Source organism: Protomyctophum bolini, assembly GCF_963924005.1.
Source record: "Protomyctophum bolini genome assembly, chromosome: 20".
NCBI classification, from domain to species: domain Eukaryota; kingdom Metazoa; phylum Chordata; class Actinopteri; order Myctophiformes; family Myctophidae; genus Protomyctophum; species Protomyctophum bolini.
This window is the reverse complement of record NC_137881.1, coordinates 8,687,483-8,712,580: the sequence shown is the minus strand read 5'-3', so window position 1 is coordinate 8,712,580 and position 25,098 is coordinate 8,687,483. Positions and strand designations below refer to the sequence as shown.

At 42.5% G+C, this 25,098-nt stretch overlaps 4 protein-coding genes across 10 annotated transcripts in view; 3 read left to right on the top strand and 1 right to left on the bottom strand.

Annotated features, from left to right (window-relative positions):
- Positions 1-7,048, top strand: part of map4k2 (mitogen-activated protein kinase kinase kinase kinase 2) — a 39,169-nt gene extending 32,121 nt beyond the window's left edge. For 4 of the 7 annotated variants that reach the window (XM_080792966.1, XM_080792963.1, XM_080792965.1 and 1 more), the window contains 7 exons: positions 676-779; positions 903-1,080; positions 1,254-1,322; positions 2,699-2,785; positions 3,440-3,510; positions 4,240-4,295; positions 4,764-7,047. In XM_080792966.1, the coding sequence (XP_080649092.1) occupies positions 676-779; positions 903-1,080; positions 1,254-1,322; positions 2,699-2,785; positions 3,440-3,510; positions 4,240-4,295; positions 4,764-4,851 (653 nt within the window). In that variant the 3' untranslated portion in view covers positions 4,852-7,047. Of the gene's footprint in view, positions 1-675; positions 780-902; positions 1,081-1,253; positions 1,323-2,698; positions 2,786-3,439; positions 3,511-4,239; positions 4,296-4,763 lie in introns of all 7 variants that reach the window. The other 3 variants (XM_080792964.1, XM_080792961.1, XM_080792962.1) reach the window with 2 other exon arrangements.
- A 6,566-nt stretch (positions 7,049-13,614) lies between these two features.
- LOC308335942 (cold shock domain-containing protein E1-like) lies at positions 13,615-15,706 on the bottom strand (the record flags this gene model as incomplete). The annotated part of the gene is made up of 2 exons (XM_080793165.1): positions 13,615-15,583; positions 15,696-15,706. The coding sequence occupies 2 exons, from the start codon at positions 15,704-15,706 to the stop codon at positions 13,615-13,617; spliced, it is 1,980 nt and encodes a 659-aa protein (XP_080649291.1).
- Positions 15,707-17,282: 1,576 nt separating this feature from the next.
- LOC308335782 (uncharacterized protein) lies at positions 17,283-21,831 on the top strand (the record flags this gene model as incomplete). Its single annotated transcript, XM_080792973.1, has 7 exons — positions 17,283-17,376; positions 18,005-18,228; positions 19,015-19,198; positions 19,713-19,860; positions 20,871-21,136; positions 21,278-21,404; positions 21,510-21,831. The coding sequence occupies exons 2-7, from the start codon at positions 18,025-18,027 to the stop codon at positions 21,829-21,831; spliced, it is 1,251 nt and encodes a 416-aa protein (XP_080649099.1). The 5' UTR covers positions 17,283-17,376; positions 18,005-18,024.
- A 33-nt stretch (positions 21,832-21,864) lies between these two features.
- On the top strand, positions 21,865-24,317 carry LOC308335783 (E3 SUMO-protein ligase ZBED1-like; the record flags this gene model as incomplete). The annotated part of the gene is made up of 6 exons (XM_080792974.1): positions 21,865-22,069; positions 22,175-22,319; positions 22,555-22,786; positions 23,084-23,221; positions 23,570-23,674; positions 23,874-24,317. 6 exons carry the CDS (start codon positions 21,865-21,867, stop codon positions 24,267-24,269), a joined length of 1,221 nt encoding a protein of 406 aa, XP_080649100.1. The 3' UTR covers positions 24,270-24,317.
- Between the last annotated feature and the right edge of the window lie 781 nt (positions 24,318-25,098).

The window sequence follows — 25,098 nt, the reverse complement described above, 5'->3', positions numbered from 1 at the left end:
GGAGAGCTGATCAAGTTGAATGAATCGTTATTCATAAAGTACAGGAGAGCTGGTCATGTTGAATGAATCGTTATTCATACTATACATGAAGCAAAGTCAATGGACTTCAGTTATCTTGTCTATAGTTCACTGGTGAATTGTACATGAGCGTTATGTTACTGTAAGCGCAGCGGTCCCCAAACCTTTTTGGCCGAAAATGTATTAAAAAATATATATGATTATGGCAAATAATCACGTAATGTCACTGCACGGAGAGACAAACACAGCTGCTGTATACTCCCAGCAGCTGCTCTATACATCTCCTTACAACGGTGTTTACCGGATTTTGCCGTTTGTGTGAAATAACACCATTAAACCGCCATTACCCTTTTCATGTCACGCACACCCTAGAGGGCGTTTGCGCACCACAAGTGGTGCACGCACCACAGTTTGGGAGCCACTGGGGTTGAATGTACTGTATTTAAAATGTACATGTCAAAAACTCAATAACATTGCCCATTTTAGCAGTGCCTGAGCTCGCACCGTGTCAAATTGTGACACGTTGTGAGCTTGGACAAGATTATCCGCTTTAATGGTTAAATGTTAAAGCCTAACAAGCTGTGGGGATATGGTCCAGCAAAACACATTATTATGAGAATAGCGGAAACCATCAGTGTTTGTGTGTGTCTCTCACAGCAAGAAACCCGTACACGGACAGTACATTCCTGTGTGGCGCTGTTCCCTCTGGCCTGGTTCTTCTCCTGTGGTATGAGCCTCTCCAAAAGTTCATGCAGCTTAAGGTCAGCACCGAGCCGTTTCACTTCCCACTCACCACCAGTAAATACTTGTATTTTCATTATTATTATTGTTTTGCCTTGTGTGCTGTTTACCTCGACTGAGCCTCCTTCTGTTTCGACGTTCAGAACATATCGCTGAGTCTCCCGGAGCAGCTCCCTATCTTTGAACTGCTGGTGCTCGTAACGGATGAGTTTCCACAGCTGTGCGTGGGGGTGAGAGACAGTGCCAACGGGAAGACCCCCAGCAGCCAGCAGCTCAAGTTTGACATCGTAGAACTGAACGGCACGCCCAATTCTACTCCAGGTAGGGGTCATCAAGGGGTGGGCTGCAGCCTTTGTCTTTATTTTTTCTTTCATCATTTTTATCCCTTATCCCTTGAATTTTTTAACTTTTGCACCCCTAGTCACGTTTGCCACTTATCTCATGATGCTCTCTCTCTCTCTCTCTCTCTCTCTCTGTGTCTCTCTCTCTCCCAGACAGTGGACCAGTAGGTGCGGTGCAGGTGACCCAGCTGGACAGAGACACTGTCCTCATTGCACTACAACGTGAGTCACAAAACCCTAATGGGCTCTAATGCACACATCTGCATTTTGAAAGAACCATTCTGGTCCAAACAGAGTCAGAGTGCTGCTTGTGCGTGTTGGCTCATTGGAAACACTCTGCTACACCAGTGGGTCCCTCGGTGTCCCTGAGAGGTTTCCAAATGGCCCCGTATGGGTGTGTAACTCTGAGAGTGTACAAATGGAACCAAATGGACCCTTACGGGTAACTCCTAGAGTTATGTGTGTCCTTGAAATTAAATTGACCAGCTCAGTGGCCTTTTGGTTAGTGTCCGCCCTGGGAGGTCGGGGTTCGTACCAAAGACTTCATGCCAAGGACCCAGTGCCTCCATGCTTGACACTCGGCATCAAGGTTTGGATTGGGGTCCAAGTCCCTGCGACATACTATAGCGCTATGTCCAGGGGGGTGTACTACATCAAGCTGCCTCACGCTACAGAAACAGGAGATAGGCTCCTGCCCTAATGGGGGGCCTCATGGCTTGGCAAGGCTTACTTACTTACTACTTACTTGAAATTAAAACGTTTGAGAACCCCTGCACACAAAATGGAACAGAGCCTTAAATGACGGGGATTTCTCCATATAAATAATCGATCATTTCAGCTGCAAGAGCTTCTAATGTATTCTACATCTAGTCAACCGGGCCTGCAGTAGGCTATGCACTGGGAAAATGTGCATGACATTACTTCAATGAACTAGAAATACGAGGAGATGAGGGAGAAACAGTATCCAACTCAAGCACCTTTAACGATTGTCCGATTAGGAGTTTTCATGTAATGCACAGTAAGACTATGGTGATTAGTATTATCACCTGAGTGGGTCAGTCATATAACTTTCCCGACGTTAAGTTGTGTGTGTGTGTGTGTGTTCAACAACACAGACACACAAGTATCGCGAGACTGATTTCTGTCAGTCAAATCTCGCAATACCTCTCAGCCAGAAGCGATACCGGCTGCTGTTTAGATCCTCAAATAAAATGATGTACTGTGCACTCTGTGCACATCGAAAAGCAAGTGATTAGAAAACAACCTGTGATATGTCTTCTTTTATATTCCTGAACCGATTATTATGACAAAGGTCTCAATTGTTCATAAATAATGTTTGTTATGAGCTGGTCCAGCTGGCTCCATTCACTGCCATGTATTCATTGATTTTCCGGTGTGAGTTTTGACTCCCATCAAAGTGTCCATGAAAGTGTCATGGCGCAGCCCAGTCACGTGACCATTTCCTTTCCTTCTGAAAGTTTCCTTGGCCGGAAGTAGGAAGAGTTATTCTGTGTGCATATAGCCCATTGGTCCTTTTGGGCAGGCCTGCCGGAATTTAAATGTATTAATAATATGTCCCATATGTCTTTATTTCACAGAAACAGTTAAGATTGTGAACCTACAAGGAGTTCCGAGCAAAGACCTGGCTTCTGAGATGCCCTTTGACTTCCCCATTGAAACGCTAGGTACATATCTCGCTGTGCATAAACAAGAGCACACCAAACTGTCTGTGATATTGGAACAGGTACACATAAGGGTATTATGTGTGCACATAATACTCTTATGACATGATATTATGATAATAATCACATGGACAACATTGAGGCATTGAGTTTGTGAAACAGATCATACACAGTGATCGATTTCTCAGCTCTAGCACAGAATTACGCTCGGTTATCGTAATGCAGGGACCTGCAACATACAAATTAAAGACGGGCTGTCCCAATATTCATTTTTCAATTTCCTGGGCCTCAAAAAAGAGCCAAATCATCCACACAAGGAGTTAAGTACGTATTGCACTCGGGCATGATGTCACTATAGCTGTCTGTTCATTTAACCCATTCTGACCTGAGATCAGATTCATACGAGGTTTCCACTGGACACACACTGGTCTGATGAACCCATTCTGACCTGAGATCAGATTCTAAAAAATGTCAGTCGTTCTTCGATTTTTCAAAAATAGCAGACCTACAAGCTCATAGCGCGCCACTTTGAGCTTGTAGATCTGCTATTTTTCAATAGCTAAAGCATAACATGATGCTAACACCAAAATGGGTGCCCGGTCAGAATGGGTTAACTGTTTTAATGGCAGTTCTTTTACACTGGCTTGTATTTGGCAGTTTGTTTACAGGACAGCATACTGGCTTTCTGGAAACACGGACTCAAAGGGAGGAGTCTACACTCGAATGAGGTGATGAGCATACATTTTACTCCAGGGTGTATGAGCATGTGTTATGGAGACATTCAGTCCTTTTACTCCAGGGTGTAAGAGCATGTGTTATGGAGACATTCAGTCCTTTTACTCCAGGGTGTATGAGCATGTGTTATGGAGACATTCAGTCATTTTACTCCAGGGTGTATTATGAGCATGTGTTATGGAGACATTCAGTCCTTTTACTCCAGGGTGTATGAGCATGTGTTATGGAGACATTCAGTCCTTTTACTCCAGGGTGTATGAGCATGTGTTATGGAGACATTCAGTCCTTTTACTCCAGGGTGTATGAGCATGTGTTATGGAGACATCCAGTCCTTTTACTCCAGGGTGTATGAGCATGTGTTATGGAGACATTCAGTCCTTTTACTCCAGGGTGTAGGAGCATGTGTTATGGAGACATTCAGTCCTTTTACTCCAGGGTGTATGAGCATGTGTTACGGAGACATCCAGTCATTACTCCAGGGTGTAAGAGCATGTGTTATGGAGACATTCAGTCCTTTTACTCCAGGGTGTAAGAGCATGTGTTATGGAGACATTCAGTCCTTTTACTCCAGGGTGTATGAGCATGTGTTATGGAGACATTCAGTCCTTTTACTCCAGGGTGTATGAGCATGTGTTATGGAGACATCCAGTCATTACTCCAGGGTGTATGAGCATGTGTTATGGAGACATTCAGTCATATAAATATATGCACATTATTTGCAGATTACGCAAGAAATCACGGACGAGACTCGACTATTCAGAGTTCTTGGAACCAACAGGTACAATAATCTTTGGATGTGGCCCAATATCAAGTAGTGCGGAAATTATGTTATCTAGAGACATTGGACATTGGCAACCATCCTGGATGAGTTATACCAACTTTATAATCGCAATGATACACCTGTATGACATTCCGGTGTAATTAATGTGTTTGTAGCACGGAATGTGATGATTTGATTGGCTGATGTATGACGATAAGACTGCCCCTCACTGAACATAGCTGATCTACAAAAGCTCACAAAACGCATCCCCACTGGCCATAAAATACTTACTTGCTAGGAAGTGATGATAAATGGGTACTCCCTGATTGCCTAAAATTGGCAATTTTTAAAGAGATGTGGAGACCCCTGTTACTGAACCACCTCTATATGGCAATGATTCGTATCGGAATATAGAGCTTCAACTTTTTAAGAATTTATTGATTTGTCTTTAAAAGTCAAAACATTGTCTTTTTGACCTCGCAACAGGGACATTGTCCTCCAGAGCACGCCCACAGAGGACCCCTCGGCTTTGAGCAACCTCTACATCCTGACTGGACACGAGAGCAGCTACTGAGAGACGAGACGAGAAGAGACGGAAAAGGGAAGGAGCCAAAAGACGCTGGCTGGCCACGCTAAAAAAAAAAAAAAAGACCGGTCGGAGCGGAACGCAGATGTTACCCAATGCAGAATGGATTCAGAAGGGCCAAAGTGAGCCCTCGCTCTCACGTGAAGGTTGTGTGTGGGCTGGACCGACACTCGAATGAACGGTATTGGTTCTCAAACCTTTTAATTTCAAGGACCCCCATAACTGTGAGAGTGTGTACAAATGGAACCGCTTCCGTTTGTACACTCTCAGAGTTACAGACCGTTTTAAGGGTCCATTTGGAACCCCCTCACAGAACCCTGAGGGTCCCTGGACCCCACTTTTGAGAACCACTGGGTGTATGGCGAAAGGCAACGGGGTCCAGTTCAACACACACCGTCAACAACACACTTGTGTGGAATGAAGCTGCAGTGTTTCTGGATGGACGAGTAATGTTTGTCATTGTTGTTCTTTTGAAGAGACTTCTCAACATGCTTTACTTGTGAGTTTCTAACTTGTGGATGCACACGCGCTATTTAGCCTCTATTGCGTATTTACTGTTGTCTCCCTTTACCCATAATGCAGTTGGGATAGCTTACAACGGCGGTTCCAAACAGCAACAGGAAGTGGACTTCAAAAGCTTGTGCAATATTGCAACTAAAACACAAATGGCCACTATCAGGCAAAAACCTTGTAGGTGCTATATCCAGAATCCAGTTAACTTTTCAGGAAATGGTGAAAAGAATCTGTGTTCCAATGGATTCAATGTCGTTTGTCTCAAGTTCTTGTGAATACTTGTTGTGAGCTTGTAGATTGGCTGTTAACTACTTTTGCGCTACATTATCATACAACAAAAGTACAACATTTAGGGCATTAATTATTGAAAAGAAAAACCTTAAAAGATTAAATACGCAGATACAAGGTTTATGCACATTCCCAACAAAATGCGCAAAACACTGGGAAGTAATGTCAGAGAAATGGAGTGCTACTAAGTTCTAATTGCATTTGTTTGACTTACAATTGAAATGCAATTCCACTGTCGGAATTGTGATAATTCTGCGTGTGGCAGTATTTGTGTCCAAAGAGAGGCTAAAAGATGTAACACTCACTCATCCCTATAAGAGATACTTGAAAGACAATGTTCACAAAGCTATTTTATGTTTGCTCTTGTTGCCGTGCCCTAAATCTCTTTGCGAATCATCCAGCTGAAGATGCATTTAGGCTCTGAGGGGGAGTTTGTGAGACGCACAATGAAGCTAATGTTTTACCCAGTTAGGCAAAACTTATGTTGTCATGGATGGAGATGATGGAGGAACCAAGTGTTTTTGGTTCAGTACGTTGTCCAAATAGTCCAAGGGTGACCGCTTATGACGTTTAGAGTTATGGGGCCCGATTCACTAAGCTGTTTACACCCATTTTGGTTGTAAAGGATTTCTTTCCCCCCATGTTAGTAGTCTAGAATAAGAAATTCTAATGACATACAACAAGCTTTGGTCCATGTAAGTCTGCAGCCGAGCAGAAAGAGCATCCCTCCGCAGAATTCACAGACAAAAAAAGATTACTGAATCAGACTACTAATGTGGGAAGCTTTGTGGGAATTCCTTTACACCCAAAATATGGGTGTAAACAGCTGGTGATTAATTAACCATTATGCCGTACAGTCCTCCTGGAAAGTCAATAACTTTTGATTCCTATACAATACATACAGTATAGTAGATTTTTCCCACATAATTTTGTTCAACAATCTATTGGCATTGTGCTTTAAACAAGATAACAATTCATATTTCAATACATTTTGTTGCAAAGATGAAACTACGCCTACGAAGATGCTTCGTAATTGTCGATTTTAAATCTTATTTATGACTGTCCTCTACTGTTCTAATCTTGTCTAAAACTAGGCATGTTGAAGTGCTTTCTCATTGCTACAGTATTTTCTAAATCAGAATGGTTTCCTAGGGTACGTTCTTGCGTACGTTCACAGAACTTCACACATACAAGTCATTTGTCTGGTTGGTTTCTCGATATTTTCACACTATCAGAATAGAATAAGAAATACTCATTTTAAAACAAAAGGATATTAATAAAGAATGCAATATCTGATGATAGTGACTTATGCATGTTTCTATATATTCAAGGTTCAAGATTTTACATGAAAGTAAAATTAATTGTTTTTTGGTTCCTCTACTTTGCAGCAGCAAAAGGCAATATAAGGACCTGCCCAAGTGCCTAGGTAGGACAGCATTGCGGTAAATTTACAGTAGTGATTATCAAACTTTATAATTTCACGTTCCTACAGTTTGATATGCATTTGACCACGGTAAGGACCAACATTTGATGCTTGTCTCTTCAGTTTAGGACGTACAGCAACATGTTAATTTATTGCTTCAAAAAAAAAGAAATCCGTACATACACGCCTAGAAAACCCAAACGAAAATAATCAGATTGTTTGTTCAATCAGTAGTTGGCAGCAGTACAGTCATTCTTTTCTCTCCCTAAAACACACTGTCACAATAAGAATATTACGAGAGCAACATTGTGATCTAACGCCTATGATTGTAATGTAACGGTGAATAACATACAGTATCTGCAGTCAGGCAGAAACCTTGTATTTCTCTGAATGCCCTGCTTCATCAAGAGTGTCGCGCAACAGTAGTGAAATTGCTCTCACCCAAACATGGTGAAATAGCACAGAATTGCAATTCCGTACATACAGTAGCAGTACACGCCTAGAAAACCCAAACGAAAATAATCTGATTGTTTGTTCAATCAGTGGTTGGCAGCAGTACAGTCATTATGTTCTCTCCTATACAGTATATGTTCAGAGTATACAGACTACTTTCTCCTCATAAAAAAGTCATGCCCTACTAATGTATCTGGTCACAAATATGTTTGTCATTTATGTCATAAATGACAAACACACTTCACCCTACTTTACCATTTAGACAGAAATAAGCCAAGACAATCATACTGTCATTAAAACGTGAAATGAATGTTGTACTAATGAAAGACATCATCCTAACAATTCTAATGCTCATGTTAAAATAGATCATATACATCATAGCCTACTGGTTAAAAATGTCAGTATACTGTAAACAAACAAAATACACCATACTGTACTGTCCAGTAGTGCCCATGATGGGCAACCTTAAAACCTCACAACCTTACAATTATTATTGTGATAATCTATTTATTGACCTCTGGCTCCCCCTAGTGTCCTTTGTGTCACAGTCCTATTTGTTCAGAATACTGACAGACCAGCTCTAAGCATTAAGTTCAGAGACTATGCTGTACATGGGGAGGGGGTTCGTAAATAATTGGCTGCAAAAATATAGTAGGCCCCTACAGGTAAAAACTCTTCTTTCTCATATTAGAACATTTGTTGGTCAAATGAAAAGTATGCATGGATATGGCTCACCCCCCTCCATTGTTCTGGAAATTCCATTCTGGAAAGGTGTTCCATTCAATGCTTTGTATAGGTATTTTAATGTTTGTATAGGGTAAATTACGCTGTACTTCGTGCCAGCCAAGTCTATGGACATTCATTTTAATTTATAGGGTAAATTATGATGCAATTCATTTTCAATCAAAAGTACTTTAACTTTTGAAATTGCATGCCAAGCCAGGAAATCTCTCCACACACAATAGGCCTATATTACACAATATAGGCCTATACACAATAGAGCTATACAGTACCGCATGTGAACGAATTGGAACGTTTAAAACGTAATGTAAATACAGTGAGGGAGGTGTGTGTGTGTGTGTGTGTGTGTGTGTGCGCATACAAGTAGAGTAAATCTACCCTGGGGATTGCCTTCTCATGGAAGCGGGCTTGATGGACAGACTGGAGGAACGGGACACACACTCTGTTAGATCAGGTATGCACACACGCACAGGCATATCCCTATTATGGCAACATTTATAACAATTGCAAATACAGGTTCAGAAAATATTTTTTCCTAACCGTGCATTCAAAATGAATCGGGCACATTGGTATTGTTTGTTTAATCGTGTGCGTGTGTGTGTATACTACGGTAGGTCTACTGTACTTAGTCAAAACCTCTCCTGTCTTGTCTGCAGGTGTACATTGGCATCAGCGGCCTGGGACGTCTATACGCCTCAAGGTCTTTATTACGTTCTGGTTCCACAGGTTCTTTGGCTGCAAAATGAACTTGCATCGTGTTGTGCTTGTCCTGTCCGTCTGTCTCGTAGCCTGTGAGTATTCAACATCCAACATGGATTAATGTTGTGACAACATTATTTGACTGCTTTCTGTTCACTTTGGAAACACATTATTACAGACAGACTTTGGTTTGACCTGTAGACTAGATTTATTTAAACTGTCTCATTCTGTTGTGTTCTGTTATCCACCATTTAAAGTAAAAGAGCTGTCCTGTTGGTTTTTATCTACTGTTACGTGTTCACGCATGTTTTTTTCTCAAAACTTCAGCATGGCATACTACGTATATAGCGTATAACGGTAGACTCTACACCACTGATGCACACATTAATTTCAGTTTAACATTCAGTTTAAACGTTAAGGGTGCTGGAGGCTGGGGTGGTGGAGGCTAAACTAAAGCCAGGCTTCATTTAGCATGCAAAAAATACATATGTTAGGTCAACATTGCCCATCCCGTATTTATGCAAGAGCTTGTGGGAACTAGATTAGGTCAACATGAACTTCATTGAAATGTTCACTAATGCCCCAGTCTGTTTACCTTTGCAAATGTGTTCAAATAACATCCTCAGTTGAGGATCCAGTCAGACAGGGTTCGAACTTTCAATCAATTGTGTAGCTGTAGATTTGTGGTGGTACCATGTGAATTAATAATCACATTGCTTGTCCCCTCATATAGCCTCAGTGTTGGCGCACAGGACCAAACGTTCGCTTTGGGACTTCCGTCAAATGATTAAATGTACAATACCTGATAGCCATCCATTCTGGGATTACCATGACTATGGTTGCTTCTGCGGGATGGGTGGCCATGGTGTGCCTGTTGATAACCTTGACAGGTATGCACTCAAGAACAAATGGACGGTGGGATGTAAATGTAAATGTGACAAAGATGTGTTTGCTTGCTAGCTGTTGTATAATGTATTTCTTTGTGGCTTTCGCCTTTATTCTATATTCTTTTATAGAGGGATAGATAGTAGGCTAACAGGAAATGGGGGAAAGAGATGGTACACGCAGTAAAGGCCGTCGAGATCGGGAGTCGAACCCACGGCACACTGCCAGACTCGAGTCCCATCCCAGCCAAGGTGCCTGGACCGTTGAGCCACAGCCCAGGCCGCTTGCTAGTTGTTTGTTTTGTGATCTTTATGTAAGAGTTCATTTTTGGGAGCACTTGAATGCATATAATTATATACTATATAACTAGCTCAGTGGCCTTGTGGTTAAAGTGTCTGCCCTGAGACTGGGATGTCGGGGTTCGATACCCGGCTGGGTCACACCGAAGAAGAGATTGGGATGCTTGCCACTCAGCACCAAGGGTTTGGATTGTGGGTAGGCCCTGCGACATAATAGCATATTCGCAAGGCATACTTACTTATTTATCTTTACACGCGCACACGCACACACGCACGCACGCACACACACACACACACACACACACACACACACACACACACACACACACACACACACACACACACACACTCTCTCTGATTTGGAAGTTTATAATCGATGGTCAGTTGGTCTACGCTGTGATTTCCATCTGACATAATAGGATGCATTAATAATCATTTCTTATTCTTCTGTCTGCTCTCTGTTTGTGTCAGATGCTGTCAGGTCCATGACAAGTGCTATGGTGATGCAAAGCAAAACAATTCATGTGGGTCTATCCTAGACAACCCATATATTAAAATATACAGTTACGAATGTGATGACGCCACCAGCAATGTTACATGTCCCAGTGAGTATCTTTGACTATTGAAACTTGTTGATTTTGTTGGTAATTGGCATGTGAGATCTCAACTAAATCTAACCTAAGACAGGATACAGAATATGTTGAATAAGCGTAGATATTGTTTACAATATTTCTATAATATGTATCCACATGAGTTTTTCCCTTGACTCACTTTTATGTGATTGACAGAATATTATTAGTTAGTTATAGTACTATGTGCCATATGTGGAAAGAATCGGAACCCAAACATTATATTACAGCAACTACAAGTTGACCAACATTCATACCATATACAATAAAGTCACTGGGGGAAAACACTTTGGAAACTACTTATTTTGTACTGTTTAATTCACAAAAGTCTAACATTCGTCGCCATGTTTGCTATTTAAATAATGCAATGATTCTTTTACTGATCTGTTTGTCCATTACCGAGTTTCTGAAGAAGCTGGCTGATGCTATCCAGTATAAAACCGATTTATACACTGTCGATCTACAAGCTTGTAGATCTGCTATTTCCGGTAATGATATTTTATTTTTATTCTTTCATTCAGGTGAAGTCAACAGTGCATGTGCCCAATTTGTCTGTGAGTGCGACAGGAAAGCGTCCATATGTTTCGCCAGTGCAGGTTACAATCCAGAGTATAAAAGCTATCCCCAAGACCGCTGTCAATATCCATGATATTGGCTCTGAGATGTGTTTCCTGACTGTATAATAAAAACACAACACATGCATTCATATTTGTGTTGTTGTATTCATTCATTATTCATCATATTTTTGTTGTTGAAATGCTTCCACTGAGGCAATAAGGGGACAAGGAGAGAGGGTATTTCTCTCACACGAAACCACTGAAACGTGCACGGAAGTTAATTTAACCAACTGTTCTACACCCTGCAAACCTGTGATGTGACAATAAATTAGATTCTTATTTTGATTCATATGACTAGCTAGAGTAGCCTACATGTATTCACCCCTGTTAACATGGCGTCCATGTTTTGGGCATATTATTATTATAGGCAAATCCTTTTAAATTGTAAAAGGAATTGTGACAATAGTATATTTACAAGCTCCCACAAGGCGTCATATTGTGAGAGCTTGTACTGAACATTGGCTATTTTTGCATTGTGGCACCATTGTGCCGTACGACGACAAACTATAAAACAGAGTGGTTAATAGGCATTGATTGAATGACATGAATCTGGATATAAGATCAATGCTGCTATATATCATTGGCCGGCGTATCCTTAATAGAGTTACTCTTCTTGGCATCAGTACAGTGTGTTCCTGTCTAGCAGGATTCTGCACCATTCCAAACCTAGCTTTTGTTAGCACTCCCACAAGGCATGAAGCTGAGTAGGCATGAACCATGTCACATGTGGTCCCAGTTAGTTATATAGTTCCCCTTCATTCCAAAAAGCTGAATTCATGCATAAATAGTGACAACCTTCAGAAATCACTGACCATCCTCCATGTTCACTCGTCTACACACCATCCTCCATGTTCACTCGTCTACACACCATCCTCCATGTTCACAGTTTGTCATTTTCAGTGGATGTATAATTCGTTCCATCCACTCAGCTCCAGTGCAGAGATGTGCTCACACTGTAGATATGAAGAAGATAAACAGTGACATTGACAGGGATGAGTTTTGATGTTTTGCTGGTTTGTTTTTACAGCACATTCCACTTTTACTGTGTTCAACAGAAAGGAAAAAAAAATTCTATAATTGAACTGCAGTCAAAAACACACACACACACACACACACACACACACACACACACACACACACACACACACACACACACACACACACACACACACACACACACACACCTTTGCTTCACTTCAGCTCTTGAATAAAGCATTTTAAGAACTGCTCCAAATATGAGCCGAGAAAAAGCTTCTAATTCTGAGAAATATGATTCTCCTTAAGGAGGGAACTTCAGTTTGTTTTATTCTATGTTGTTTTTGTAGAAAGGCACATACAGTAGTGCAGTGTTTTTAAAGTTTCCTTAAGTAATGTAGAAAAACTACAAGTGTGAGTGTGTGTATTTGCATGTGGACACGTGCATGCATGTGTCATACAGAGCACAAAAAAATAAGACGGGTCTAATGATTAGCTGCCTGACATCTGGATCTCAGATTTCATGTGGCCAGTAGTCTATGACACAAGTCTATGATCTATGATATATCTATGACATTATATCGTAGAACTCCAATAAACGTATATATTATGTTTGGGCAAGGCTTCAGCCTGATCCCACCACCGTTGACATCCATTAAAATGATGATAAAGTAATAATATATAATTAAAATACAGTGGGAAAAAATGGGAGTTACATCATTGACAGTGTGCGCAAGACTATTCTGTACATACGTAACCAACAAAACAAGACCAAGGTCCAATAACAGTTTGGCTTCTCTGTGAATCTCTGATGTCATATTGATGTCTTCAGTGTGGACCATCGTATTTGGACAAGATGGGTGGCTTGGCGGATGGTGTGAAATAACAAAGTGCTGATTGGTTCAGTAGTTTACAGGAACTTGACCGCACCCCGGGACAAAAGGACCAGCAGAAACACCTGCATTAACCATGCATTCATGCACACTCAGAAAAGTTCCTTCCCCATGTCTACTATAGTGCCACTGCAGACTACAGGAGAGGCTGGGAACCATGGAATGATGAAGGTTCCGTTCGTAGATGTGGACAGGCACATGAGTTACATGTATCTATGCATGGTCTAGGTTTTGTGTACGAGTTTTTGCGTGTGTACAAGCAAGTTGTTGTTTCTTCGGGATAACGTATACACAATCTAGCTCCACCTTCTTTAGATGAGGTGAGCTCTGCATTGTTCAGTCGATGACACCGGGTTGACGAGTCTTGCGCTCCACATTGAAGCCTTTTGAGTTGTCAGGACCACGGGGCTGCCTCACAATGACAAGGCGGGGGGCACTAGCATCGTCTGGAGTGATGATCTTGAGTCGATTTACCAAGCGATCGGGACGTGGGGTCTCCACCGGCTTAGGCCCTTCGCTGACTCTGCGTACGTTGGAGGCACTACATCTTCCCGTGCGTTGATTGAGGACTACTGAGAACTCCACCTCGTCCCCGGCCTGCAGTTCCAAGCCATCTTGCACCTCTTTGAAATGGAAAAACAAGTTCTTGCTGTCGCCGACCTCATATGTGATGAAACCAAACTGGTCTTTGACGGACTCCACCAGGGCTCTGCGATGCGGCACCACACTACATGCCATCTTCTGTCCAGTCTGAGGCACGGTACACCGCTGGAACTTCACTAACTCTCCCTTCTGCAGACAATCACATTTGTTTGCCATGCCCATGATGCCAAAAGGGAAACTCTGGCCTTTAGTTTCACCTTCTTCTATAACCTCTATAAGGCCTTGGTACTCTGTCTGGGAGGCGTCCACGCCACGCAGAGGACGGACGACCTTTCCTAAAATCACTGTGGCGCCGATGTCCTCCATGACTCCATCATTCTTCACTGCTTCCACTTTGGTCACTTCCTCAGCTCTGATCTTGTTTCCTTTTCCCTTGGACAGGGTGTACTCCACCATATCGCCAAGCTTCATGCTCTCCAAGTCTCCGCACACCTCCGTGTAATGGAAGAAAACCCCTTGGTCGTGATTGGCCATCTCGATAAAGCCGTATTTGTCCTTCAGTGTGGCAACGAATCCCAGCAGTTTCTTGCTGTCATCGTCGACCGACCGCTGGTCGAGCACTTTGATGGAAACCGCACTTTGCTGTCCGGCCCTCTTGCTGATGGAGAACTCCAACGTATCTCCAACTTGTGGATGACAGGATCCCACTAGATCCTTAGCATGGTACGGCACAGTCAACTTCACTCCACCGTCTTCATAGGCAATCACTCCCTCCTCCACTTCCTTCTCCTTTCCCTTGCGCATTCTTGATTGAAGCTTCTTGGTGGAGGCCGCCACCAATTCTTTCTCTACTATGCCTTCAAAACGCTGTTCCGAGCATGTGTGGATGGACACGGTGCCCATGGGCAGCTTCTTGATGCGTACTGCATGGTCCTTCTGAGCGGACATCATGTCCGGCACGACAGTGAACTCCACCTCGTCCGAGACTTGCAGCTGGCTGTCGTCCAGAACCTGGCTGAAGTGAAAGAACATCCTGGCATTCCGATCCAGGCACGAGATGAAGCCAAAGCCTTCGAGCATAGCAGCGATCACGCCCGTTTCCCGTATCTCATTGGTGAAGCGGAAGGTGTCTGGCAGGATTTCGATGCCGGTGGCTCTCTCCAGCCTGTCCCTGCGGTCGGTGGAGATGTTGAACCGGACATGATCTCCGTCTAGGAGGGTCACCTTGGACTTTGTGTCATTTGGTCCAAACTGCAGCTCCTTGGCGGTAAAGCCAATGGTGGCAGTGATGCGGCCTGGTAGTGTGTTGTTCTGGCTCTTGGTGGCAACTTTGGGGATGACCTTGGTGACTCTGCCTTCAAACTGCTCCATGCTGACGTCCTCGAGGACTACCGTCCCCTGGGGGAGAAGCCTCACATCGGTGGCCACCTCGTCGCCATCATGTCTGTTGTCAATGGTGAACTCCACGTCATCTCCCACCTGCAGCGCCTGATCGCCCTTGAAATCGCTATAGTGAAAGAAGATCATCTTAACCACGTCAGCCCGCTCAATATACCCGCCAGCGTCCTTGGTCTCAATCACCACACCCTGGCACCTGACTGGCTTCTTCTTCACCAGGTGAATATTATGAGCACTGACTGGACCAGTATGTTTGCTTCTATCCATATAAAAGCTAACTTCTCCCATGTTCAGGTGTATATTACTATTGTATCAACCCTTCTGTGTAACTTCACTATGTTGATGATATCACTGTACTTCACTAAGCTATATATCACTCTTGTAATTTAAACCCTTTGTCAGAAATATAGCACTACTCTGTATTCATAGGCGCTTATGTTAGAAGTATCACTGCTGTTCAATGGGCTATATCAATCCTGATGCAGGTAGAATAGGAGAGTTGAGAGTAGGAGGTAGTTCAAAGTGAACTATAGGAATGAATAGGTTTGCCATGTACAAGCTTCTAAATAAGGCTCAACGTGGGGGCATACGTCACACACACACAATAATAAGCGCTGTGATTGGACAGTCACAACAATGACAACATAATTGAGTTTACTAGCCGTCGTAGCCGACCTTTTATCGGTTTGATGATGACGTCATGTGTCATGTGAATGCAGAACCACTGGTTTGTAAGAAGGAAGCCCAAATGCGCAACAATACTTAAACATGCCAAAAAGAAACACAACACTACCAACATTTACAAACTACTTTACAGAAAAGACAAGGTCGCTTATAATAATAAGCAAACCTGGCAACACGGCACAAACCGCGCAAAACGGAAGTGAGGTCATACTGTGCGAATCGAGGAGGCGCATTTATGCTGCTTGTGTTGTTGTTTTGTTTTGTCTCTGCCTTTGTGTAAGTAAGTAGCAGAGTATTTCAATATTTTATGACATCTAGAGTAGACATAACTTGATCATCAATGTTGCTCACTGGTCTGACTAGCCTAAATATTAGACTCTCGTAGATGAATTTATCGATTCAGACAGTTTCAATCTACGAGAGTCTAAAGACTCATTGCCCATGGTGAGGAGCCTGAAATCCCCTTCCCCTGCCTCCAGTCCGTAGAGCTCTGAACATGTACATATGCAAAATATAAGGTGCTTACCCTGCTGCCCTACCTGTCCGATTTATGCACGCACTGCGTTATTAACCCGTAGGTCCGTAGTATTCAGTTACAAAAGTGTTTATTCCACTCGGAATCTGTAGGTCCATCTTGGATCTGTCCTGTCCATTGAAACTGCACAACCGCGCCCCCTTGGCGGTCTGGGTTGCGCAGCCAGTTGCACTCATTTGGGGAGACAAGGACAGATCCAAGATGGATGACAGATTCCGAGACAGAGTGGATTATAAAACACATTTTTTTAAATGATAAATACATCTAGTCTACATTTTAGCATGGTCAATTGTCTGACCCTTTAGCTTGTCTGTCATAAGCGTTCATTAACTGACTTCAGGCTAGCCAGATAACTATTACTGTTTTATTTCTAAACATGAACTTATTGTTCATATGGACCCCCATTGAAAAGATTATGTGCCATGCATGGCCCACCCATAAGGAAAAGCTTACTACAGCATTCTGGGTGGGGAGGGAGAAACCCTAATGTCATTGCTATGAAATGCACTTATGCACCATAACTCTCGACTTCTGATAAAAACTAAAATAACCAATACAAAGACGGTTTTGGTCATTAGAAAGACTACTTTCCCCGGTGGACGCACTCTGAGCCCCCCAACACACGTATAAAATGCACAAATGACCACGATAAATGTTGATTCATTGATATATATATAACAAAATGCTTTCTTCTCGATAGTAGTTTAAGTCTGTTATTGGTTCTAAATGACAATAAAGATTGATTCTGATTTGATTCTGTTGCAATTTTCATTTTATTTTATTTTGTTTTTTGTTACAGCTGGTCAGAGCTGTAGGCCTGATCCTGCCTGACCTGCTTCTGACAAACTGTGGGGAGATTGTTGCTCCTGAGACTGTTGGTATGTACGTCATTATGACTTTATATTTACTCATATAATTATATTATTACAATCTTTAAAAAACAGTCCTTTTAAAATCTTCCCATTGTCTGCTTTGCAACAGGCAAAGCAAATCGATCCCGGTTTAAGCACTGAAATCTTAGCCAGTCATTTTTCCTTTCAACCTTTGTAGCATTTTCGTTTTTCATGTGAAGTGATTTTATCGAGCTCCTGATATAATTCCCTTGGGAGTAGATACTATTTGTACGGTATATCACAGATCAGGTAGTGTTTGTGCGAGTTACAAATTGAGTTTGTGGCTAGATCAGATGTGGTATTTGGACTGTCCTGTTGTGTAAAAATGTATTTGGTAAGATTGTGACTAAGCAATTGGATTTGGGAGTCAAATTAATATGGGGGGAAAATATCAAATTTCTTAGAAAATATATAATTTTTAGCCTATTTCTTATTTAATATCATTTATGAAGTGGGATATATATATATATATTTTAGATATACTGTATGTTTACACCGAACTGTGCTTAAGTTGTGCCAACGTAACCTTTTTTACTTTGTTTTGTGATGATCAATAGATGATCCATTTCACCTAATATTCGTGTTGTTGTCCCTCTCTGTGTTTGGTTTCCAGGGTTCTCCAACCAGACCAAAATGACCAGACCCAAATGTAAACCTTGCCCCAACTGCCAGCAACCCAATCAATTAGGCACAAATAATTGTAGCAAATGCTATGCAAAATTCCCGTTAAAACGCAAACTGAAAGAGAGGGAGGCCAAAATCATGCAGGGTGAATGGAGGAAACGTATCATGAAACATGGAAATCGTGTCCGAATTGTTGACCAGGCACGTATAACTGTAAGTAACAATGCTACTATAAGTTTTGTATAACAAATAGTTTGGTCAATGTAATTCATCACAGTAGTCGGAACAGAAGATACTCTCATTTGTAATACAGTATATCGCCAAATCTTTGTCCTCTAGTTATAAAATCACGTTTTAGAAGAAATTATCCCGCCGTTTAGAGGGCAATTGCAGCCCATGATATTACCTCCTACGACTAAAATATCCCTAACCCAGTGATATTGCAAGTGGACCCCCAAATAAGAACTTAACACTTGATGCCCAGGACATGTACACCCATCTTCATAATTTCACCTGTAGGAGGCCTAGGAGGTGTGGACACCTCTTTAGGTACTTTTTAATGATAAAAAAACTTGCTCGTACGTCCCGGAGCTGTTTTGCTGCGCACGCAGCCATTCACTTCGTTTTTCACTAGGGTAAATTGAATCTGTCTCCAACAACTGACACGTTATGATGCTATGACAAAGGTATCCTCATGTCAAAACACTAAACAGGTTTTGGATTGTGATTTGTGTTAAACATTTTAAATGTATAATTTTTGTTCAAATGTCTTTGAAATAAGTGATACATCTATAATGTGATACATTGTGAGCTTTTGATCAGCGTTTGTCAAATATTCAGTATAAGTATAAAATGGTTAAATGTGGTTAAACTGATTTTGATGCTATATTTAGCTGGGAACCCCTTCAAGGACCTCTAGTCTGGAGGTCCCTGGACCTCACTTTATGAACCACTGCTTTAAAGAGAATGTATGCTAATGTTGGTGTCTGTTGATTGCAGGTTAGTAGGCTGGAAGCCTTGGGCTACAACCCCCTTCTACTCATAGGGAGGAACAAACCGACTTACTACGCACCGATCAATTTTAACGCAGAGGTAGTCACATATCTGGCTTCTGAAGACCACCGGATGAAGGTCTTGCTGGATACGATGACCAGGGCATATGAATACATCTTAAAATTGAAGAGTAAATATTATTTCCTATCCTTGAAGGCTTATCATTTGTAGTGAATGTTGTGCCAGGGACCCCAGAAGAGGACACTTTGTTTTCCTCTTCAAAATTATGAAAACATTTTTACATTTTGTATAGCAAGCTTGCAACATGTTAGCTTGTAGATTGGCTTTTTTGAATAGCCGAAGTATAAAATATGTCTAAACTATACTCTCTGTTCCCATAGACTAGTTATTCTCCCAGGGTCAGTTTCTCGTTAATGACTTGGGATCATTGCATTCGTTGCACATTCATAGATTTCTGTTCAAGTCTAACTCTATATTCCTTGTAGGACTCTGAGTGCCTTGGAATAATTTGAATTACATATTTCTTCGCTTTTCCTTCACCTTTAGTCTAACAAAAGATTTAGTGGGCTGTTCCTACCCGGATGTTTTTGATACCCCGGTGGTCTGCATGTGGCTTTGCGACCCTGCGCCACCCTCAACAATGAGTAAATAATTGCATGTAATCTGGTTTCGTTCTGCCCCAGGCGATGGTGGCGCTTATTTAGCCCCGATGGACGTTGCTCCTCCTGCAGCCCTGGTTGAGGCAGCTCCTCCTGCAGCCCTGGTTGAGGCCGCTCCTCCTGCCCTCCTCGTTGGTGCCGCTGCTCCTGCCACCCTGATCATTACTGAATGGTGGGTGTGATGATGATGATCCATATTGGCTCAAACCTGGCGCAGTCGTTCTCAAACCTTTTCATGTGAAGAACCCCCAAATTGATATGTATTATTTGGCTGTGGACTCTCATCAGGAATTATTTAGTGCCAGGGAACCCCATAACAGAAGTTTTGTGTGAAATGTTTTCGAGCGGGCTAAAAAAACAATTCAAGTTAAAAACAATGGGTGGAAATCTCTAGGTACCTGACGATTCGATTCCCATTCAGAGGGCTACGATTCGATTATAAATCGATTTCCGATGCATCTCGATTCCAAAACATGATTTATTTCCACCTCACTGTGTGACTAATAAACAAAGTGCTTTTGGGTTCTGTATTTTGCAGTGGCCCCCCTGTGAAAGATCTGAGTGTGTTTTCCCTGTTGAAAAATAAATAACCACACCCGTGTGATAGAGGGGCACTCTTATCACATCATCTCATTCTGGCCAATCACAATTTGCCTCCTCACTTTGCCATCTTCACTTTGCTGCCCTCACTTTTATCTTCAATATGTACTTTGCTCAGCCAATCAAATCATCGCTTTGGGTTTGGGGTGATTAGCCAATCACAAGCCTGTGTTTACACAAATTCGAAAAGCTGGGCATAGGAGGGGTTGGCGCCCCAAGTATTGTATCTCTTCTCTTGAGTGTTGTGCAATCTCTCTAGCAGCCACATGTATACAACGGGTGTCCCACTGTCCCCCATGGCACAATCGTTATGCGATGCTCAACCAATGGCACATCTCCCACCCAATCACGCCAGCCAATCACAATTTGCGGCCTCACTTTTCCGTCTTCACATTTGTCTTCAATGTTTGTGTTTATACAAACACGGAAAGCTCAAAAAAATAAATCGCCTTGCTAATAGGTCTCTACTGCAACAAAAGTACACTATGACAGTACAATAGACTTTATTGACTATTGATGTGATGAAAATCACCATATTCTGAACAAGGTTCTGTCTTAACAATATTTGCGCTATGATTTAAGGTACTCTGTACCGGAGACCCCGGACCTCCCTCCCACCTCAACAGAACTCCCTCCCACCTCAACAGAACTCCCTCCCACCTCAACAGAACTCCCTCCCACCTCAATGGACCTCCCTCCAAACTCCATGGACCTCCCTCCCACCTCAACAGAACTCCCTCCCACCTCAACAGAACTCCCTCCCACCTCCATGGACCTCCCTCCAAACTCCATGGACATCTGTTCCAACTCGGCAGTGTCTAAACCTAAAACTTTAGCAGACCCTAAAAGTAAGAAGCAGATGTTTTGCTGTGAACTGTGCAGCTGTACCTAGTTCACACAGCCAAATACTTCCGTGTTAAGCAACACATGAATCGTAAAATTGTAACATTATGTATGTTTTATATTTTTGACTCACTCTTTGACAAAAGTGTCGGCGCCAATGACTCCATTCACCTTTCTGACCAAAGAGAAGATGGAGGAATTACACAAGGCTGTGACCAATTTTGTGGTCAAGGGACTGCATTCTTTTTCCACTGTGGAATGTCCATGGTTCAGGTAAAATAAGTAAATGTAAGGTCACTAAGGTGTGACAACAACATTTCTTGTCATCAATTTGTGCCTCTAAGACTAATGAATAATCCCCATATGCATTTAATTCAGAGCGATGATCACTGCCCTCAATCCTGGCTACCGACCCCCGTCTAGGGATGATCTGTCCGATACACGTATTCCTGCGTGGTACTCTGCCGAGAAACACAACGTTCTTCAGGAGTTGGCCCACGTGAAGAAGGCTGCTGTTACATGTGATGGGTGGACCAGTGTGGCACAGGACCACTATGTTACGCTGACGGTGCACTACATCAGCCATGGCCGCCTCAAACAGAAGGTGCTAGACACCAAAGCTGTTTACGAGTCAAAGACAGGCCTGTTGGTTGCGGAAGAGATAAAGAGCATTTTGAAGGAATTCCAGATAAACGCTTAAGTCGTGGCCGCCACTGTAGACAATGCCAGCAATATGGATGTCGCTCTGAAGAATCTCAAGTTCTTGAAGTTGGGCTGCTTCGCCAATACCCTAAACCTGGCGGCAATGAAGGTCAACGGCTCCGGCGTCGGCGGCACCCGCGTCGCACAGTGGTGTGGCAGAGTCCGAGCTGTCGTGGCGTGGCTGAAGTGGTCAAGGGTGGCCAAAGCTATCCTCGCGGAGAAGCAGCAAGCTCTCAGTAAGAAGTGTTTGTTTCAGACATCTTCAGCGATGACTATTGTAATTTAAATGTTCAGCAATGTAGATGGCAAAATGCAATACAAAACCTGCATTTGTGTTTCAGATCTGCCAGAACAGGACATGATTGAGGACGTCAGAGCGCGGTGGGACTCCCTTTTCCTGATGCTGGAGAGGTTTGTGGAGCAGTACCCAGCCATCCAGGCTGCCTCACTTGACCCAAGACTCAGAAAACCAATGGAGGAAGCCAGGTGATGGACAAGAACGATTGAGTGACAATAATTATTTTTATAATATTTTTTTTTCTTTCCATAAAGTTAAACTCTTTATATTCAATGTTTTAGTGTCCTTGTTGCAATTGGACTGTTTGTCCAGATGTTTGAGTTGAATGGACTACAAGCGTGAAAAAACCCTAACCCTGTTTTTATGTCATCCTTTTTGTGTGTTTTTAAAATCGCAATCAATCATTCATCTCTGTTTCCACAGACTAGAAACGCTCACAGATGACGACTTCCACAAAGCAGAGGAGTTTCTATGCGTCATGAGGTTGCTGTACACTCTAATAGTGGGTGTGTCCAGTGAGCAGTCCCCGACATGTGGCCAAATTCTCCCCATCCTGAAGAAGCTGGAGGTGCATTTCACAGTGGCTAAAGAGGACACTCCATTCACCAGGACTGTGAAAGAGAAGGCCTGGGCTGATCTGGCAAATCGTTACCAGGTATTTTTCATTGAGAGCCTGTGCAAGGAAAAACCACATAAATACCACTGCTATGTTCACAACGGCACTCCAATCTGATTTTTGGCCTATCCAGATTAGAAACAGATTATTATTATAATATATATATTTCTTTAATCAAAATCTAAACAACAACAAAACACAACTCCATGTGGTTTTCCCTTAGCCTTGTCCAGACTGTAGACATGCATAAAACCAATCTGTCTCATATCTGGATTGGGTTGCCAGTCTGAATAAGTCCTTGGACAATTAGACTAGTTTGTAATGTTTTCATTACAGGATGAAGACATCCAGAAGTTCCTCCAGGAGGCCACTTTGATGGACCCTCGCTTCAAAAGGAAACTGTGTGAGGTTGACGCTGATGCCGCTTGGGACAGGTTGGAGAACACAGCAGTTGCTGAAGAAAGTCCAGAGCAGGTATTTTATTGTCATCCTTGTTTCCCTTGTAAGTCGTCATCTGTCAATTTCCTACAATAACGTATTGCTATTATTTGGGCGCTCGGTGCTTGGCGCAGTGGTAAAGCCCACCCTGTGATATTGGTCATTGCATTTACTCCTACGGGCTGGGGCGGCACCGGTCAACAGGGTGTGGTGGGCGGGAGGAGTAGGACGAACAGCAGCGACGACAGATTTTTGTGGGGAGGAATTGATTTGTCATAATAACAACTAAATTATGGCGAAAATAATTTCCTATTCTAAATTTGAACAAAGGAGAAAATAGTTATTGCTAATTAATTTATACATGCACATTCCTTATGTCTACAGCTTCCAATGGAGGACCTGCCACCTCTGGACCTAATCCTAGACGAATCAGATGGATCAGATCGTGACTGGGAAGGGGAATATGTCAAATATGTAAAAGAGGAATATGTAAGGTCATAATCATACAATATATGTATATATATATGTATGAAATATATTTAGCAAGTTTGTCTAAACACTACTTTTATGTGTTTTCTTTTTTTTTTTAAGTAAATTCTATTCAAAGAGTATGACATTATGCAATTTTCACAGACAGAGAATATGACTCTTTGTTTTTTTACATTTTCTCCCACAACTCCTTTCCCAGTCATCTTTATGTGTTTTCCAGGCTTCGTCTCACAACAAGGGTGTCAAGAAGTCCGCTCTAGAGGAGCTGTTCGAGGATGAGGACGAAGAGCTCCTAAAGACTACGACCACTAAAACCAGTGACCTGTCTGTCGCTGAACGAGTCCGCAAAGAGATTGAGATCTACAAGAGTCTGCCTTCAATCCCGTCGGGGCAAGACCCTGTAGCCTGGTGGTGGTTGAGGAGGGACAGTCTCCCTATACTGTCTGCACTTTCTAACACATATCTGTGCGTACAGGCCTCGTCGACACCGTCGGAGAGGGTTTTCTCGCGAACGGGACATGAGATCAGTCAGGAGAGGTGTCGCGTTTCGCCGGAGAACGCAAATATGGTCATATTTCTGCAAAAGAATTGCTGAAGTTTGAAGCTGGATACTGCTGCCTCAGAATTTATACTATGAACCTTTATGTAAATATTGAAGTATACTTCAAACGGTATACTGTACATGTTACGTTCAAATATGCCTTTAAAGTCAACGACTTAAAGTCAACGACGAGTCAAAGTTAACGGTTCTGTCACTGTTTAGGCACTGCACAAGAAGTGCTGGTTTGCCACGGATAAAACCCCAAAACATAATAGCCAACCCTTGTCCCAATGCCCAACGGCCATCTCGACACTGCCAGCAGTTCAAATAGCTTTCTTTGACCCCCCCCCACTCTTTAACTCCACCCGGCCCCTGCCTCCACCACCACAGAAGCTATTCTGCCCTGGCCCCCGGCCCCCCACAACATCCACACAGGTTAAACCCACCCCAACACAACAACATACTCCTCAATTGCAGCAAACCCAATTATTAGAGCCACCTCGACAGTGCAGAGTAAAAACAGTAGCTTAAAGGCAAGGCACGAGGAACACTGAAAAGGTTTAGTCGCAAAAGCAAGCAGCCAAGGGAAACATTGTTCATCTGCTGCTTCATACCTTTTGTTTTTTTACTAAGACTTGTTTGTTCCATGTGCCTATGCTGTTTTGACTGTATTGTGAATAAGCTTTAAAAAATAAATTGCTGGATTTGAGAAGCTTCTATTCTTCTTATTAAAATTATTCTATTATTAAAATGAAATAAAGTCTGAGTCCCCCGCACCCCCTTTCCCCGGCCCTCACTGTATATGTTTATCCCTTGATACTTTCTTAGTTTCTTTATATGATTTCCTATTTTTTGTTATAGAACTATGCACGTCTCTAAATGA